We start from the raw sequence: 13,723 nt of genomic DNA, 5'->3' as shown, positions 1-13,723 counted from the left end.
ACATATAAACGGGTGCTAAAATGGGTTAAGACCAATGCAAATACCTTTGGTATACTTCTGACGCTCAGAGGGGCTTGTCTATAGCCATTATGCCCCTTCAGCCGGATATTCAGCCTTCGGTACTACTGATAACCATTGCATGAGTATACCATTCAGTCAGGACATTTTTACATTGCTATAAAGTACCCCGAGCGGTAAATCCCAAGGTAATAAGTTGCAAATGGCTGCGTGAAGGCCCGCCGACCGCTGCTGAAAGGCTTCAGCCACCGTCCGCTTAGTCAGCCTCGGGGATCTCGGCGACGACATTTGTGCCAGCCGTCCTATAGCGTTTCCTCCTCTTGTTCGTTCTGTATCCGGTAATAAATTAAAAATAGATTTGTATTACATAACACTGCACGTGCGCCCTAGTAAAGGAGGAGCGAGAACGCTAAGGACGGATGGTTTAGGAGCCTGGGCCGGCGGGCTTCTCTTGACGTGAGCGAATCGAAGCGACCTGCTCGTTTCTCCGCATCCCGATTCCCGCCCAGCCCCTGGCGACCGTCGCAATGCCGCCCGTCACGGCGTCACTTGCCCCATTCGTATTCAAGCTGGACCTACACTTCCTCAACGATGACACACAACGACGGAAAACAACAACGTGTCTTCGACCACTTCTCATGTTTTGTCTTTGCCCTGCAAAATGCAGGACAATACGGTGGGTAACGATCGAGGGCCCGCGACGAGCGACACGAGGCCCGCCACATCCGGTCTAAATTGAAAATTTCCCACCACTACCGGCGCCACGATCGAGATTGCACGCTATCGCTGCTCATGTTATCGTCCTCCAAGCCCTGGTGCGGCGCGACATCCGGTGCGCTCTCTGCATGCTCCGGCTTGGGCAGTCATCCGATGTCCTCGCCATTTCTACGGTAAGTATATTCTGAGGAGAACGCGTTGGACTTTACAAGTCCCCGCTGCCCGGAGAGCACGCAGTCCCGACAGAGGAGTACGACCCTGGACGGCGTCACCGATGTCAGTATTTTAATAGCAACTGTCAGTGTACAGTTCCCGACCCTCCTTCTGCGCCCTCGGCGTACGTTATGTGCGATATTCCGGGTCGATTTCGTTAAGATGGCCGCCACAAGCGCGGATGTTAAAAGGCTGCAGCGTCAAACCCATACATACGTGGACCTGTTCATTATTCTCGGGAACCACCAAGTCGGGTTACTTTTTCAGCCACCTAGGGCCAAGAGGAATGTCCGACGTCGCTGAATGATCCACATTCATTGAACTTGGAGCTCGGATTGACATGTTACGCCCGCTGTCCCGCCAACGTCAGAGGCTCCTTCCTGCCCACTCTGACTCTCGCGCCTCAGCCACATTCAATCTCTCCACGGTCAACTTCAAGTTCTTTTTGATACATGCTCGAAAATCAAAGGCAAAGAAACAACCATCCCGACTCCCGACGCGCCAGAACGGTTCCTCCTATACGTTGCCGTATATGGTGGGGCCATTTCCATATCGGGTCTCTGCGGCAGAATTTGTCCATGCATCGCTCCCTGGGAGTCGGAGTCGGGTTGACTTATGTTCTTCACATTCCAGTACGTGGAGCTCTTTATCTGTTGACACGAAGGTGTCCGAGCAATTTTCCCAACACTTTCTAAGGGTCTTGGAGACGCGTTTGGGCCCGCTATCATACCCGAGGTTTTTCGCCTCTTTTCGGCTGCAGGGAAACGCTCGCAAGCGAAACACGAGCACTCCTCGCTACCACCGCGACGACGACGCGACGAAAGATTGCCATTATACGCGTCGCGTCACGCACACGTGGCCGACGTTCTCTACGTATGTAACGCCGGCCCGATCATCTCCTGTGCAACGATCCTTCATCCATCAACCTCTGCCTTGGGCGTCGATCGTATTTCAAATCTCACTAGCAGACTCGCAATATATGCTGAAGGGATCCGTGCTCGCCGGACGGTACGGGGGATGATCGATGAGGATGAGGCGCTCCAGTACACTCAGAGAACGTTCTGAATGCCTCGAAGATCCGGAGATTCCGACGCTGCTTACGCGGGCTCGTGGTGATGCAGCTGCCCGAGCTCGCTATTGTTCTATGTACGTACGCCGTTAGAGGTGGTTCGCTACCATCAGCGCCCTAGGAAGGTTTGGCATGATAGAGTAGGCGTTCTCGGTGAGTATTAGTTGGTTGCACCCGTACATATTGTCCTTATTGTATCGGCGTCCTAGATTGTGCTAATTGCGGCCATCCACAAATGCCGGTATATATCTCGCTGGCATCAATACTATTCTGAAGTCTGAATGCTCCTTCCTTGACACCAGATTCTGAAATACTGATCCACGTGTTGTTAAAGAGACACTTCTAGCGCTCAAATTCTGGCAGCTACAGTGTCGGACCGCTACGAAACATCTGTCTCAAAGTCGCCAAGCTCCAGTCTGGCAGCTTCGGGGCCTATGCTTCGTAATGCACCCATGATGGGCTCGAGGGGAGCCTACTTTCATTCGTACTGAAACTTTGCAGCACTCTTTGGAATATTATTGAAGTGTTCATCGAAGACGCACCCCATCATGAGGGTCCGTTGGACGTCGAGCGCCGGTACGTATACACGATTGTCAAAGCTGACGCCCACTCCGAGGTTGGGTCAGGCTTTCCTCGTCTGACGACGAGCGTTCATCTGTACTCAGGCTGCGGTGCCTGATCCCGAGGGCCAAAGCTCTCCAAAGCTGCAGCGTTCTTGTGATTAGCTCCCTCTGGGTTGGGTATATCGATATAACGGTTAGTCCCCCCTTCGTGATTCCATTTCCAATGTCGCTCCAACGATCTACAATCATGTTTCGCTTCGTCGTATGTGTACTCGGTCCTAACTACGGTCCGATGCCCCAAAATCTCCGGCCAATGGGAGGTGCGGCGTAGACTCGGGGATAGGTCGAAGGCGACTTCGAAGCTAGCTTGCAGATCCGAAGATAGTACTTATAGGTGTGCGGGCTCGCTTTGATTTCGGATTGAGAGTTCTATGGTGTGCTGCGATCAGCGCCCAATGTGCGTCGTCTCGTGATAGAGTAAATGTTTTCGTCGGTGCCACAGACTCTGACTCGGTGCCCCGTTCTTACTTGAGTTTCATGTCCAGGTTCCAGATATCTCCTTCAACTTGGCTGGAAGCTTTGATGGACGGCTGCTGGTTCGTAGTACTAAGAAGGTCAACCAGCTTGGGTATTGCCGTCCCCTAGGCCCATTCAAGCGGTTCACGGACGTTCGCTGGATGTGAGGACCTCGTTACCTGTCATGACGTGCTGATATACGTTTACACTACTTGAGGCATTCAGGCGTATACATACAGTACCGCAGTCCCGAGCGTATCCAAAGCCTTCCCATCCTGTACATGGTACTGGCGTTTATCGAACGGAGGCCCATCGGCTTAAACCTAACGTTGATTGTTCGCTTTCTCGTTTCTCTGGCTTGTACTTTCGCACTCTTCGTACAAAGTCGAGGACCCACACGACCCACTCCGGAGAGAGCTCTGAATGGCTCAGCTGCGAGCGAAAGCACGATCACATGACATCCGCGCGGCGTCTGCCGTGCCTCTCAATAGTGACCGCGTTCCCGGGTTATGCACACTCCCTGCTTTGTTATTGCGTTCACCGGTCGACGAACTACTCTGTTCCCTACAATTATTGCATTACTACGGTGCTCGTATACTGAGGCAGTTGCACTGGCATACTACATAAGGACTCCAGCATAAGGCCTGGTGCTCATTAGAGGGGACAGAGTAAGTGACTGAGGTGAAAGGACAGGACTGTTCGACGCCTACATACACGCGTCCTCGTTGCTGCATAGCGCATACTAAAGGCAGGTCTACGTGTCTAGCGAGCTTGTAAATCCACTAACGTCGACGCTGCACTCTCGAAGTAGCTTGAGTGCTATACTATACTATGCTTTCTATGCTGGAGGCCTATGCACCTCCTTCATCCCCTCCCGTTTCCCCGACTTTATCCGCTGACTCTTCTCCTCCTTCATCTCCCAACCATGAGCCAATGCATTCTAACGCGTTTTCCTCTGACGGACTGCACGACTTTCCTATGCTGGATCCGTTCGCAGGATCAGTCAAGGCCAACCGGCCTCATCCGTCCTATGAGAAGAAAACACCCGCCACCCCTCCGCTTACACCGCAGACCAGTTTGCACAGTGCAGGCCCCTCGAGAACGAGACGTGACGAAAGTCCCATAAGCCGTCTACGCCAGAGCCATGCGGGAGGGGGAGGAGTGTTCAAGACGCAGCCGCTGCTGACGCCAGAGGAGAGCAGGGAGCTCGCGCTCTGGGAGGACGCGATGAGCAGCGCTATCGCGATCGACAGGATGGCGGCGCTCGAGGAGGAACCGAAGAAGAAAGGGCGCATGCCCGCTCGGGAGCCGAAACACACCATCATCGACCTGAGGTACGCATATAATCTCCTCGCGTGCCTACATAACATAACGTGCGTGCCATGCAGCAACCAAGGTCTGACGTTCATCCCGCCGTCCATCTCTGACCTCGCGAAGCTCGTCAAGCTTCCCGAGAAGGAAGAGCACGCGGCGCCTGTGCCCGTCGCGCTGAAGCAGCAGCGCGCCCTGATGCGCTCGGCGACAGCCCCTGCTGGAGGATCTCTCTTCGGGACGACGAGGGCACCAGCGAAGGTCACCTCGGCGAGCGCGAAGCTGTTCTCCGACGATGCCAGGCCGGAGCAGGAGATCCATTTCTTCCTCCGCGGAAACGTGATCAAGTACCTCCCGAACGAGGTGTTCACCCTCAGTCATCTAACCGTTCTCTCCCTGAGTAAGTCGATCCTCTTACTGCCCCGCATATCCTCGTCAGACTGATGAGCGGTGCAAAGGCAACAACGCCCTCGAGGTCCTCCCGCCCGAAATCGTCCACCTCACCCACCTAAAAGAGCTCAACATCGCGAACAACAAGCTAAAGTACCTCCCTGCCGAGCTGCTCACCATGCACCTCAGCATCCTCAGCGTGCACCCTAACCCGTGGCTCGCGCCCCCCTCCCCGCCCTCCGTCTCCCCAACAACCTCCCTCATCGGGCGCTTCCCCCCACTCGCCGAGCTCGCGCTCCGCGCGCTCTTCGCCCCCGCGCACGAGCACGGCCTCTGCTCCGCGCTCGACGCGGACGGTCGCCAGCCGCTGCTCACGACGCTCTACGGCACGCCCCTCCCGCCCGCGTTCGCGTCGCTCCTCCCGCCGCCCATCAGTGCGACACTCGGCGCGTGCGTGCCCGGCTCCGTCCCGCAGCCCGTCATCCGCCCGCCCCGCCCGGCGAAGCTGGTCAGGCTCCCGCGCCCGACGCGCGATCTGGGGGATGTGTGCCGGTACTGGGAGGGCGTGACGGGCGTGGGTGTGTGTCCGAGCCCGCGACACCTCCGCCCGAAGGATGGGAGGTATAGGAAGCCAGTGTTTGTGCACCCCGCGGAGGAGAGGTATACGTGGCAGAGCCATGGCGGGGGGCATGCGTTTGGCGGCGTGGTGTGTTTCCTGTGGAGGGGGTGTTTGGAAGGGTGTTTGGATTTCCTCGATGGTGGGGAGGTGGGCGCGGAGGATAAGGAGATGGAGATGGAGATGGAGATAGAGATGGCGGAGGCGGGCGGGTTCAGGGCTGTGAGGTTCGAGGCACTCGAGATGCGTGAGGGGGCTAATGAATAAGTACATGTTGTATTCTAGCAAGCGATGGAGCGTTAGGCTTCCAATACCATCAGTTATACTGTCCTGCGCGAAGGCAGGCGGGACATCTCGAGCGGTGGGATTTGTGCAATTGCGGTCCCCTTATTCAGGAGATCTCAGCGGTCACTTTGCTTTTCAGTCACGCCCTCTGCATTTGAACCGGAAACCCCGATTTCTTTGCATAGTCGGCTTGGAAGAAGATATGCACGGGGAAAGATTTGCTAATGCTGGGAACTTACCAGTAAGAGATAGGTGATGCAAGTCGGCATGTAAGGCTCAGTCTCTCAGGGCAGAAGGCGATGGCCGCAGTGTCATTAGGGTTCACATCTAAAGTAAGCACTAATCTGAGCGTTCGCTGAGCCGTTCGTCGTACGGTACAACGCTGCAAACACGCACCTATGGGTAACGTCATGACGCGGGTGCCTCTGTCTGACTGGATGCCAGGACTTCGGATATTGGCTTCCCGCTCGCCCTCGCCTCCAAGATCATCTTCTTTGTGTTATGGATCTGCGCCTCCCTCTCGCTCCTGGCGAGCCCGATCTTCTTCATAATAGTTCGCCGGTTCGGGCTGACGCCACTCCACTTCCAGTCCTTGGAGTTCTTCCTCGTCATTCTCAGGAGGATATACTGCCTGTACTCCCTGATCTTCTCGAGCCCAAACTTATCCTCGATCCACTTCTGGCGCGCCTCGCGCTCCTCCTGGTGCATGTCCTCGAGCGCCTGGGGATAGTAGAAGGGATCGACGAGGCCGACGACGGCGCGCTTGTACGTCTTATAGCTCTTGGTGACGGACCAGGAGCCGTTCCCGCCGCGGTAGACGGGCGAGAGGTAGTTGTCGGTGCGGATGTACGTGGTCTTGACGCCATAGACGCTGGCGAGGTAGCCACGGACGTCGTTCTTGGTGACGGACTGCGGGACGCGGAAAGTGGCCTCGTACGGGTTGTACGGCTGGCCGGGTGGGGTGTGGTTGCGCACGAGGCGGAAGACGAGGTTCGGGAGGTAGACGCGCTGGCCGACGATCTTCTTCTTGCCCGCATCCTCGCCCTGCTTCACCTGCACGATACCGCGGATGCGCGTGCGCTGGCTGTTCAGCTTGTCGAGCCATTCCTCCTCCGAGTACTCGTGTGCGCCGTCTCTCGTAACAAGCTCGCCGAGCGCGCGCAGGCGCCGGTAGCGGTCATGCTCGCTGGGCGTTGCGCCAGAAGGCAGGGCGTCGGACTTGCCTGGGGGAACGGGTGCCTTTCGTTTGCGCAGGCGGCGAAGACGGACTTGCCGGGGTGTAGAGGCGGTCCTAGCAACGGCTGCAGGCTGTGGAATGGTAGCGTACAAACGAGTAAAGCATTTTGAAAGAGACTGCATGAGGGGCCTCAGCCTGCAGCGTGCCCGGAAAATGCAATACAAGTCCCAGGTTTGTTGCAGGTTATCGTACACTCAAGTATTTGCGTCTGCTTGGTACTGGTGGCTGAAACACCCGTTTATGGAAGAAAGGCTGTTGAATACAGTTTTGTCAGAGTACCAGAGTTGCAGAGTTCTTCGTGCCGCCGTTTGTAAAGGTCAACATTTCTTCTGAAAAATATAGCCCAAAGGGTTGCTTCGAACTTGTCCATCGTCTTGCATCCCCCCCACCTCCTACGCTGCGTCACGGATAACTGCGCATTTGTCACACCTTCCCACGTTTCCCCAGTATGTCGATCGCGGTACGACGCCTGCACTTGCACCCTCGCGCTCATCGTCACTGGCACTGGCAGCGGGCACTGTCTTATTTTGCAGCACGCTTCTTGCATTCCGGACATATTTCGCTACAAGAGTTGCATTTGACGTCGCACTCGGGCCTGAAGGCTCTAGCCAGCCATGGCGTTCTCCCTCTTCCGCGTCTTCCGTTTCTTCCGGTCAATATGCGTCCCTATGACGGCTATCATCGGCTTCTCCTGCCTGCTTACCGTCATATTCATCCTTTACCAGCCTACGCCCGGACCAGGTGAGCTGCAGAGACTGGGCTGGCAGTCCTGGGACACGGTCTCTGTCGATATCTCGACGGGTTCCGAGGACGAGACGACTAGTCTTCCTCCCGCAGCTCCCGGTGGGGATGATGGAGGTGTCGATTGGTGGAATGTAACTACGCCGAATGACCCTAACGTGGACAGCGCGAGCTTGCCTTTGGATGTATGGAATCCGCTGCTACCGCATGATACTGGCCGTGAGTGCAACACTACCTTGATAGTTCCAGCATTCGCTATACGCGTCTCATCCGCATAGTGTCGGAGATTGCAATTGAGAGATGCATGATCAATCCGAAGATGGCAAACAGCCTCTGCAGACCAGCTACGACGCCAGAGCAGGACGCAATCAAAGGTAAATGGGTCCGCGTCGAGCACGATCTCAACTTCCAGTCCGGCATGTGGTATCTGGTACGAATCATCCACCAATACCTGTCTGACCATTGCTCATTCCATATTGCTCTCTAGCACCTATGGTACCGCCGCACCCGCCGCCTCGACGTCCCCCTCATAACCGAGGTCCAGCTCCTCCCCGCATCGCAAGCACCCCCGCCCGCCGACCCTCCCTACGAGTGGCACAAAGTCGACCGCTCGATCCGCGACGGCGTCCCGCGCACGCCGGGACTATTCCTCTGGTACAAGACCGGCAAAACGACGCGCGAGATGACGGTGAAGGGCGGGCGGGATGACTATATCACGGAGTTGGACGTGCTCTTTGGGGACGCACGCGCGTGGTGGGGGTTCGAGAAGGTCGCGACGCCCGTGCTGGAGAGTGATGGGCGGAAGGAGACGGTGTGGGTGACGTACCGGCGCAAGTACCAAGGTGCGTACACAGCAGCTCTGCATTCCCCAGGTTCCATTGTAATGAATACTCGCGAACCCAGCCCCGCCTAAGGCGCAGCCCCTCCACTTCTCGCATGACGGCCGCTTCAAGATCCTCCAAGTCGCCGACCTGCACTTCTCCGTCTCGCCCGGCGTGTGCCGGGACACGCCAGCGCCTTGCAAAGACTCGGACAACCGCACGCAGTCCCTCATCGCGCACGTCCTCGCGGAGGAGAAGCCTGACCTCGTCGTGTTCACAGGCGACCAGCTGAACGGGCAGGGCACGTCGTGGGACAGCCAGAGCGTGCTCGCCAAGTTCGCGGCTGCGGTAGTGGATGCGGGTGTGCCCTGGGCGGCGGTATTCGGGAACCACGACGATGAAGATGGGGTGAGCCGCGCGGAGCAGGCAAGGTGGATGGCGGCGATGCCATATAGTCTCGTACAACCTGGTCCCAAGGACGTGCATGGGGTCGGGAATTATGTGCTCAAGGTGATGAGCGCGGATGCGTGAGTCGGGAATTATTGTTGGGGGGATAAGGGCTGATTGGGTGACTGCTTAGATCGAAGACGCATCTCTTGACGCTCTATTTCCTCGATTCGGGGGCGTATTCAAAGGGGACGTTGGATTGGTTCGGGTTCTGGCATCCGACCGAGTATGACTACATCCACGAGGTATGCGATATTTCGCTGCCAGACTTGGGTTTGCCGTGATGCTGAAGGGTATATAGGACCAAATCAACTGGTTCCTGCAAGAGTCAGGTATGTTCTTGCAGTTACTCGAGTCCCTGGCGTGGGAGATGTTTCTGACTACGTGTAGCATCGATCAACGCGATCGAACGGCCATTCACGCCGGACGGTGCGAAGGATCTCGGGGACATTTGGAAGCGTCAGGCGACCGACCAGCTAACGCCTGACGCGAAGAGACTCGCGAAGCCTAACGCGCTCACGTTCTTCCACATCCCTCTGTAAGCCCTTCCGCGTTCCCATTCTACGCATCTCACTGGTTCCTCGTACCCAGCCAAGAATCGTACGGCGACCCCGACACGAACCCGTCGAACGGGCAGCCGCTCGACGTGGGCATGCACAACCTCGAGCCGCCGGGCTCGGCGAAGAAGAACGATGGGTTCTTCGAGAAGGCGCTGCTCGGCGCGAAGGAGAGCGAGCATGTTGCGGGCGGGGCTTTGCCCGAGGTAAAGGTCGTGGGCAACGGGCATTGTCATAGTGAGTATCAGTGCAGGCGGTTTTGGCGTCGAGGTGATATTGACGGTTCTGCGTCAGTCACGGAGAATTGTAGGAGGGTTAGAGGGGTATGGTTATGCTTTGGCGGTGGAGGGTAAGTCTGTCGGCCTGCGTGGCTTGAGGGTGGATGTCCTGACTTGCCTGTATTGCAGGTCTTACTCTGGATATGGCAAAGTTGGTTTCGACCGCCGATTCAGGGTGTACGATATCTCGGACTACGGCGAGACTATCAAGACGTACAAGCGCACGGAGCAGGACGAGATCGTCGATGAGATGGTGCTTGCTGGGCGGGGAGCGCCGCCACCGTACGAAGGCGCAACCAGCTAAGACAGCGGGATCTGGTTCGTGTGTATTTTAGTTTTCCGTTTGCTGAGGCTTCGGTGTATTACCATTTTTTCGTGGCGATAATAGATGGCGAAGCAATAAATTATGCAGTGCACTATAATACACTATCGTGAACAATGTGAGTAGGCTCGTAATGGTACCGCCGGCGTCCAAATGGCTACAGAAAATGTGATAAACTGAATGAAGAACAACGACAAATTGCAGTGGAAGTAAGAAGAATGCATTGAAGCGCAAGAGAGCAGATCCAGGGAGACTGACCGATTGACTGGAAAACATTACAGCGACGTATGTGCACCGCACCTCACGACTCCCCACCCGACCCGCTGGCACTGGGCCCCGCCGAGCCTCCAGAGAACATGGCCTTTAATGCCATCTCATCCCTCCTCTTCCTTACCCGCTCCGCTTCCTCTGCCCCACCCGTCATCCGCAGCTTCCCGCCCTTCACGAACCCCTTCAGCTCCTCCTCAAACTCGTCCCCCTTCTTCGCCAGTTCCCGCTCGCGGTTCTTCTGGCTTGCCTCGATCGCCTTCAGCCGCCGCTCGGGGTCCACGCTCGCGTTCCGAATCTCGAGCATAACCGTGGACAGGCCGTTGTGCCCCTCCTCCGCGGGCGGCGGCATGAACCCCACGCCGCCATTCACAGGCCGCAGCCGCCCGCGAGAGCCGGGGCGCCCCGTCCCTCGCAGCGAGATCACCTTCTCGATGTGCCCGTACACCTCCAGCACCGCCTTCTGGTCCTCGAGCAGGTCGTTCAGGAACTCTTCCTGGTGGTTCAGGAAGCCCTGCTCCTCGACGATGTTCTGCAGCTCCTCCTCCCACGTCTTCTTCCACATCGGTTTGATCGTCCCGATGTGCTCGCGCAGGCTCTCAAGCTCCGCGCTCACGCGGTCGACGTCGTCCTTGATCGCACGCAGCACCTGCGGCTTCGGCGTGACGTGCCGCTTCAGCACATCGTCCTTGACGTTCTCGACCAGGTCCTGTAGCTCCTCCATCTTCGTCAGCACGTTCTGCGAGCGCATGTCCAACTTTGTCTTCCCGTCGTCGATGTACTGCCGCGCGCCGCCGACCTTGGCCGCCGCGAGCTGCCGCACGTTCGCGGTCTGCGTGCGGAGTGTACCCAGCGACTCCTTCGTCTGTTTCATGAACTCCGCGTAGAGTTGCCGCATAATGCCCAAGTCCCGCCGGAGATTCTGCACTTCGTCGAATTGCGTCTTAAGATCGGCAACCACGCGGTTTGAGTACTCTGAGAGGACAGACCCGCCCGTGACCTGCGGCATCACTGACTGACCAGTCATATTTGCCTGCATCGCATCGGGCGTGAGCGTGTTGTCGTCGTTATTCACCAGACGAGACAGTCTGCGGGCGACGTGCTGGAATTGACGGTCCGTAGGACGGTTGGGTGGTGGTGTACTCTCGCCTAGCGGCTGGCCAATGATCATGGGGGGCGGATGCGACATCCGCCGGTTACTGCTAACCAGCGATCGCAGATCCTTGATATCTTGCGATAGCGTGGTAATTTGAGCATCTATATGCTGTTTGATTTGGTCAAGAGCTATCGGGACACATAAGTCAGCAGCTGCAAGAGACCGCGAGGCAAAGCGATTTACGTACGTTCGATGTTTAGGGACAGCAGGCAGTTCTCTTTGACCTCGTCCACGTCCTCTAACTCATATTGCACCCCACTGGACGGATCCCGGATGTATATCGCAGGAAAATTCTCCAGGCCCGGGTTATACGAGAACTTGTCTACGAACAGGACTCTCAAGGATGAGAACGATAACCCCGGCTCGATCTTCACCTTCTTGACCTCTCGCCCGAGCTGCAAGAAAACAGGGAAAGACCTGGACGACCTCCCCTGCTCACCCTCCTTCTTGGCGGCCTGCTCCAGTTCGCCTGGGCTTTCCCCACGCTCACCCGACGGACCTGGCTCCGGAGTGGGCGCAGTCGAAGATGGCAGCGGCGGTACAGGCGGCGCAGGCGGTTCCTCCGCAATCGGCGACGTTCCCCCTCGATACGCCCTCGACCTCCTCCTAAAGCTTCCTGTACTCGGTTCCAGCGCTTGCTCCTCTTCCCCCTCCTCCGTAAGCACCGCGAGCTCGCCGGGCGTGAGCGCCGAGCCAACCGCCATTGAACGTCGGTTGCCCGCGCCCCCAAGCGACTTCGCCCCCGTCATCTTGTTGATGTTGTACGAAGAGAATCGCTTGCTCGCACGCCGCTCAAGCGCGTCGCTCTTCTGCAGTGCCGCGAGTGAAGAGGCGACGGCGGGAGTCGGCTCGAGCGGGGGCGAGTCGAAGGGAGGTGGGGTGCCCGTTGCGCCCTGCCGCGAGGCCATTTGCACGTCTTCGGAAGGTGAAGGGGTGGACACTTCGTCGATGACGACCGAGGGCGGCATCGGTTTGTCCACGAGTGAGTATCGCTTCATGTGTGCGGGGGCTTGCTGGGAGGGGGGAGGGGAGGACGGAGTTTCGGGGCGCTCTTCTTCCGCCGTGGCCTGCTCTGGTGGTTTGGGAGTTCCGTTTAGGGATTTGCGCTCCTCTGGCGGGGCAGCGGGGAGAGGCGGTAAGCTGTTCGTGGACGGTTGTGTTCTCCTCTGCGGCGCAGACTGAACCGGGGCTGAAGCCCTGTCCGGCTGAGGCGGCAGGCTGGGCAAGTCAGATTCGGGCCCAGGTGCCGGTGGGGCAAATCCGCCGACGAAAGGCTCGTCACTGTCGGCGGTAGCGGGCGGCTGCGAGAGCGTCGAGGCAGCTTGCTTTCTCCGTGACGACGAAGTCGCGCTCCGCCGCGCAACGGCATCCGGTTTTCGCTCGCCATCGCCGTTCGGTAGGCTGCGAGAGTGCTGGATCCGCGCTGCCGCTGCCGCTACCGCCTCGTCTTCTCTGTGTGACGAGCGATCTGATCGCGAGGATCGGCTCTCCGTACGTTCATGACCGTGGCTCGAGGAGGACTGCGAGGAGCCGTGCCGGTGGTCCTGAACGATGCGCCGGTATATGGACTGCTTCCCGCGGAGCCCTTGCAGTAGATTTGTGATGATAGCGCGTACCTGCGGTAGATACTGGTCCAGATTTTCCGGAGTCGCATCCTCGGCTAGGCATGTTTCCAGCACACCGCGTAGATCATCCGGCACAGTTGCTAAATCGCTATTGAGGCGGGAAATGCTCAGTCGTACGAAAATGAGGATAGACCAGGCACGCACGTCATATCGATGCGGAATGCATTGAACGCAGCCACGGCTGCATTGAAATCGTTTCCCAACCTGACATACACGTCGCTAACCTGCGTCTCTGTCAGCTGTTGTGTGCTCCATAACGTGAGGGACTCCAAAAGTTGTTTTATTGACACAAGCAAACGAGTCACTGCCGACTCTACAGCAGGCTATCGAAGAGACATATCATCAGCGGTACTACAACCTCCCAAGTGAAATCGAGCATACATTCCCTCTTCTCCTGCCTTCACGGTCGCCCCTGGACGCCGAATGGGTTGACGAAACCGAGTGATTATCCCGCCTTGAAGGATGCGCTTGTGTCGCACCGTTCATGGGAGCGTGTCGGACAGCAGCCATAGGAGGAGCTGAAAACGTCAGCAGTAGAGGCCACAATGGCCAAAGTCATCGACGACGTTCGAGG

The 13,723-nt window shown here is 57.4% G+C and overlaps 4 protein-coding genes across 4 annotated transcripts; 2 read left to right on the top strand and 2 right to left on the bottom strand.

Moving 5' to 3' along the window:
- The first annotated feature begins 3,722 nt into the window (after positions 1 to 3,722).
- GLOTRDRAFT_138258 (uncharacterized protein) lies at positions 3,723 to 5,764 on the top strand. Its single transcript, XM_007867082.1, has 4 exons — positions 3,723 to 3,844; positions 3,908 to 4,430; positions 4,485 to 4,807; positions 4,866 to 5,764. Exons 2-4 carry the CDS (start codon positions 3,928 to 3,930, stop codon positions 5,678 to 5,680), a joined length of 1,641 nt encoding a protein of 546 aa, XP_007865273.1. The 5' UTR covers positions 3,723 to 3,844; positions 3,908 to 3,927; the 3' UTR covers positions 5,681 to 5,764.
- Positions 5,765 to 5,991: 227 nt separating this feature from the next.
- Positions 5,992 to 7,104, bottom strand: GLOTRDRAFT_59889 (mitochondrial ribosomal protein L23). The gene is made up of 2 exons (XM_007867081.1): positions 6,095 to 7,104; positions 5,992 to 6,042 (listed from the first exon to the last, which is right to left on the bottom strand). The coding sequence occupies exon 1, from the start codon at positions 7,055 to 7,057 to the stop codon at positions 6,107 to 6,109; it is 951 nt and encodes a 316-aa protein (XP_007865272.1). The 5' UTR covers positions 7,058 to 7,104; the 3' UTR covers positions 5,992 to 6,042; positions 6,095 to 6,106.
- Positions 7,105 to 7,414: 310 nt separating this feature from the next.
- Positions 7,415 to 12,159, top strand: GLOTRDRAFT_138256 (Metallo-dependent phosphatase). Its single transcript, XM_007867080.1, has 11 exons — positions 7,415 to 7,895; positions 7,955 to 8,106; positions 8,164 to 8,518; positions 8,580 to 9,024; positions 9,078 to 9,189; positions 9,246 to 9,276; positions 9,335 to 9,482; positions 9,536 to 9,738; positions 9,796 to 9,850; positions 9,909 to 11,652; positions 11,712 to 12,159. The coding sequence occupies exons 1-10, from the start codon at positions 7,550 to 7,552 to the stop codon at positions 10,081 to 10,083; spliced, it is 2,022 nt and encodes a 673-aa protein (XP_007865271.1). The 5' UTR covers positions 7,415 to 7,549; the 3' UTR covers positions 10,084 to 11,652; positions 11,712 to 12,159.
- Positions 10,403 to 13,665, bottom strand: GLOTRDRAFT_138255 (AIP3-domain-containing protein; the record flags this gene model as incomplete). The annotated part of the gene is made up of 4 exons (XM_007867079.1): positions 13,531 to 13,665; positions 13,294 to 13,472; positions 11,712 to 13,237; positions 10,403 to 11,652 (listed from the first exon to the last, which is right to left on the bottom strand). The coding sequence occupies exons 1-4, from the start codon at positions 13,657 to 13,659 to the stop codon at positions 10,403 to 10,405; spliced, it is 3,084 nt and encodes a 1,027-aa protein (XP_007865270.1). The 5' UTR covers positions 13,660 to 13,665.
- Positions 13,666 to 13,723: the final 58 nt, after the last annotated feature.

The sequence above is a fragment of the Gloeophyllum trabeum genome (assembly GCF_000344685.1).
Source record: "Gloeophyllum trabeum ATCC 11539 unplaced genomic scaffold GLOTRscaffold_00005, whole genome shotgun sequence".
NCBI lineage: Eukaryota > Fungi > Basidiomycota > Agaricomycetes > Gloeophyllales > Gloeophyllaceae > Gloeophyllum > Gloeophyllum trabeum.
Note: the sequence above shows the minus strand (reverse complement) of the source record. Positions and strands in the feature narration are given on the sequence as shown.

Coding starts and splice junctions, on each gene's coding strand:
- GLOTRDRAFT_59889 (XM_007867081.1), bottom strand. CDS start 7,057: ATGCAGTCTCTTTCAAAATGCTTTACTCGTTTGTACGCTACCATTCCA.
- GLOTRDRAFT_138258 (XM_007867082.1), top strand. CDS start 3,928: ATGCTTTCTATGCTGGAGGCCTATGCACCTCCTTCATCCCCTCCCGTT. Junction 4,431..4,484: donor CACACCATCATCGACCTGAG/GTACGCATATAA, acceptor CGTGCCATGCAG/CAACCAAGGTCTGACGTTCA. Junction 4,808..4,865: donor TCTAACCGTTCTCTCCCTGA/GTAAGTCGATCC, acceptor AGCGGTGCAAAG/GCAACAACGCCCTCGAGGTC.
- GLOTRDRAFT_138256 (XM_007867080.1), top strand. CDS start 7,550: ATGGCGTTCTCCCTCTTCCGCGTCTTCCGTTTCTTCCGGTCAATATGC. Junction 8,107..8,163: donor AGTCCGGCATGTGGTATCTG/GTACGAATCATC, acceptor ATTGCTCTCTAG/CACCTATGGTACCGCCGCAC. Junction 9,277..9,334: donor CTGGTTCCTGCAAGAGTCAG/GTATGTTCTTGC, acceptor GACTACGTGTAG/CATCGATCAACGCGATCGAA.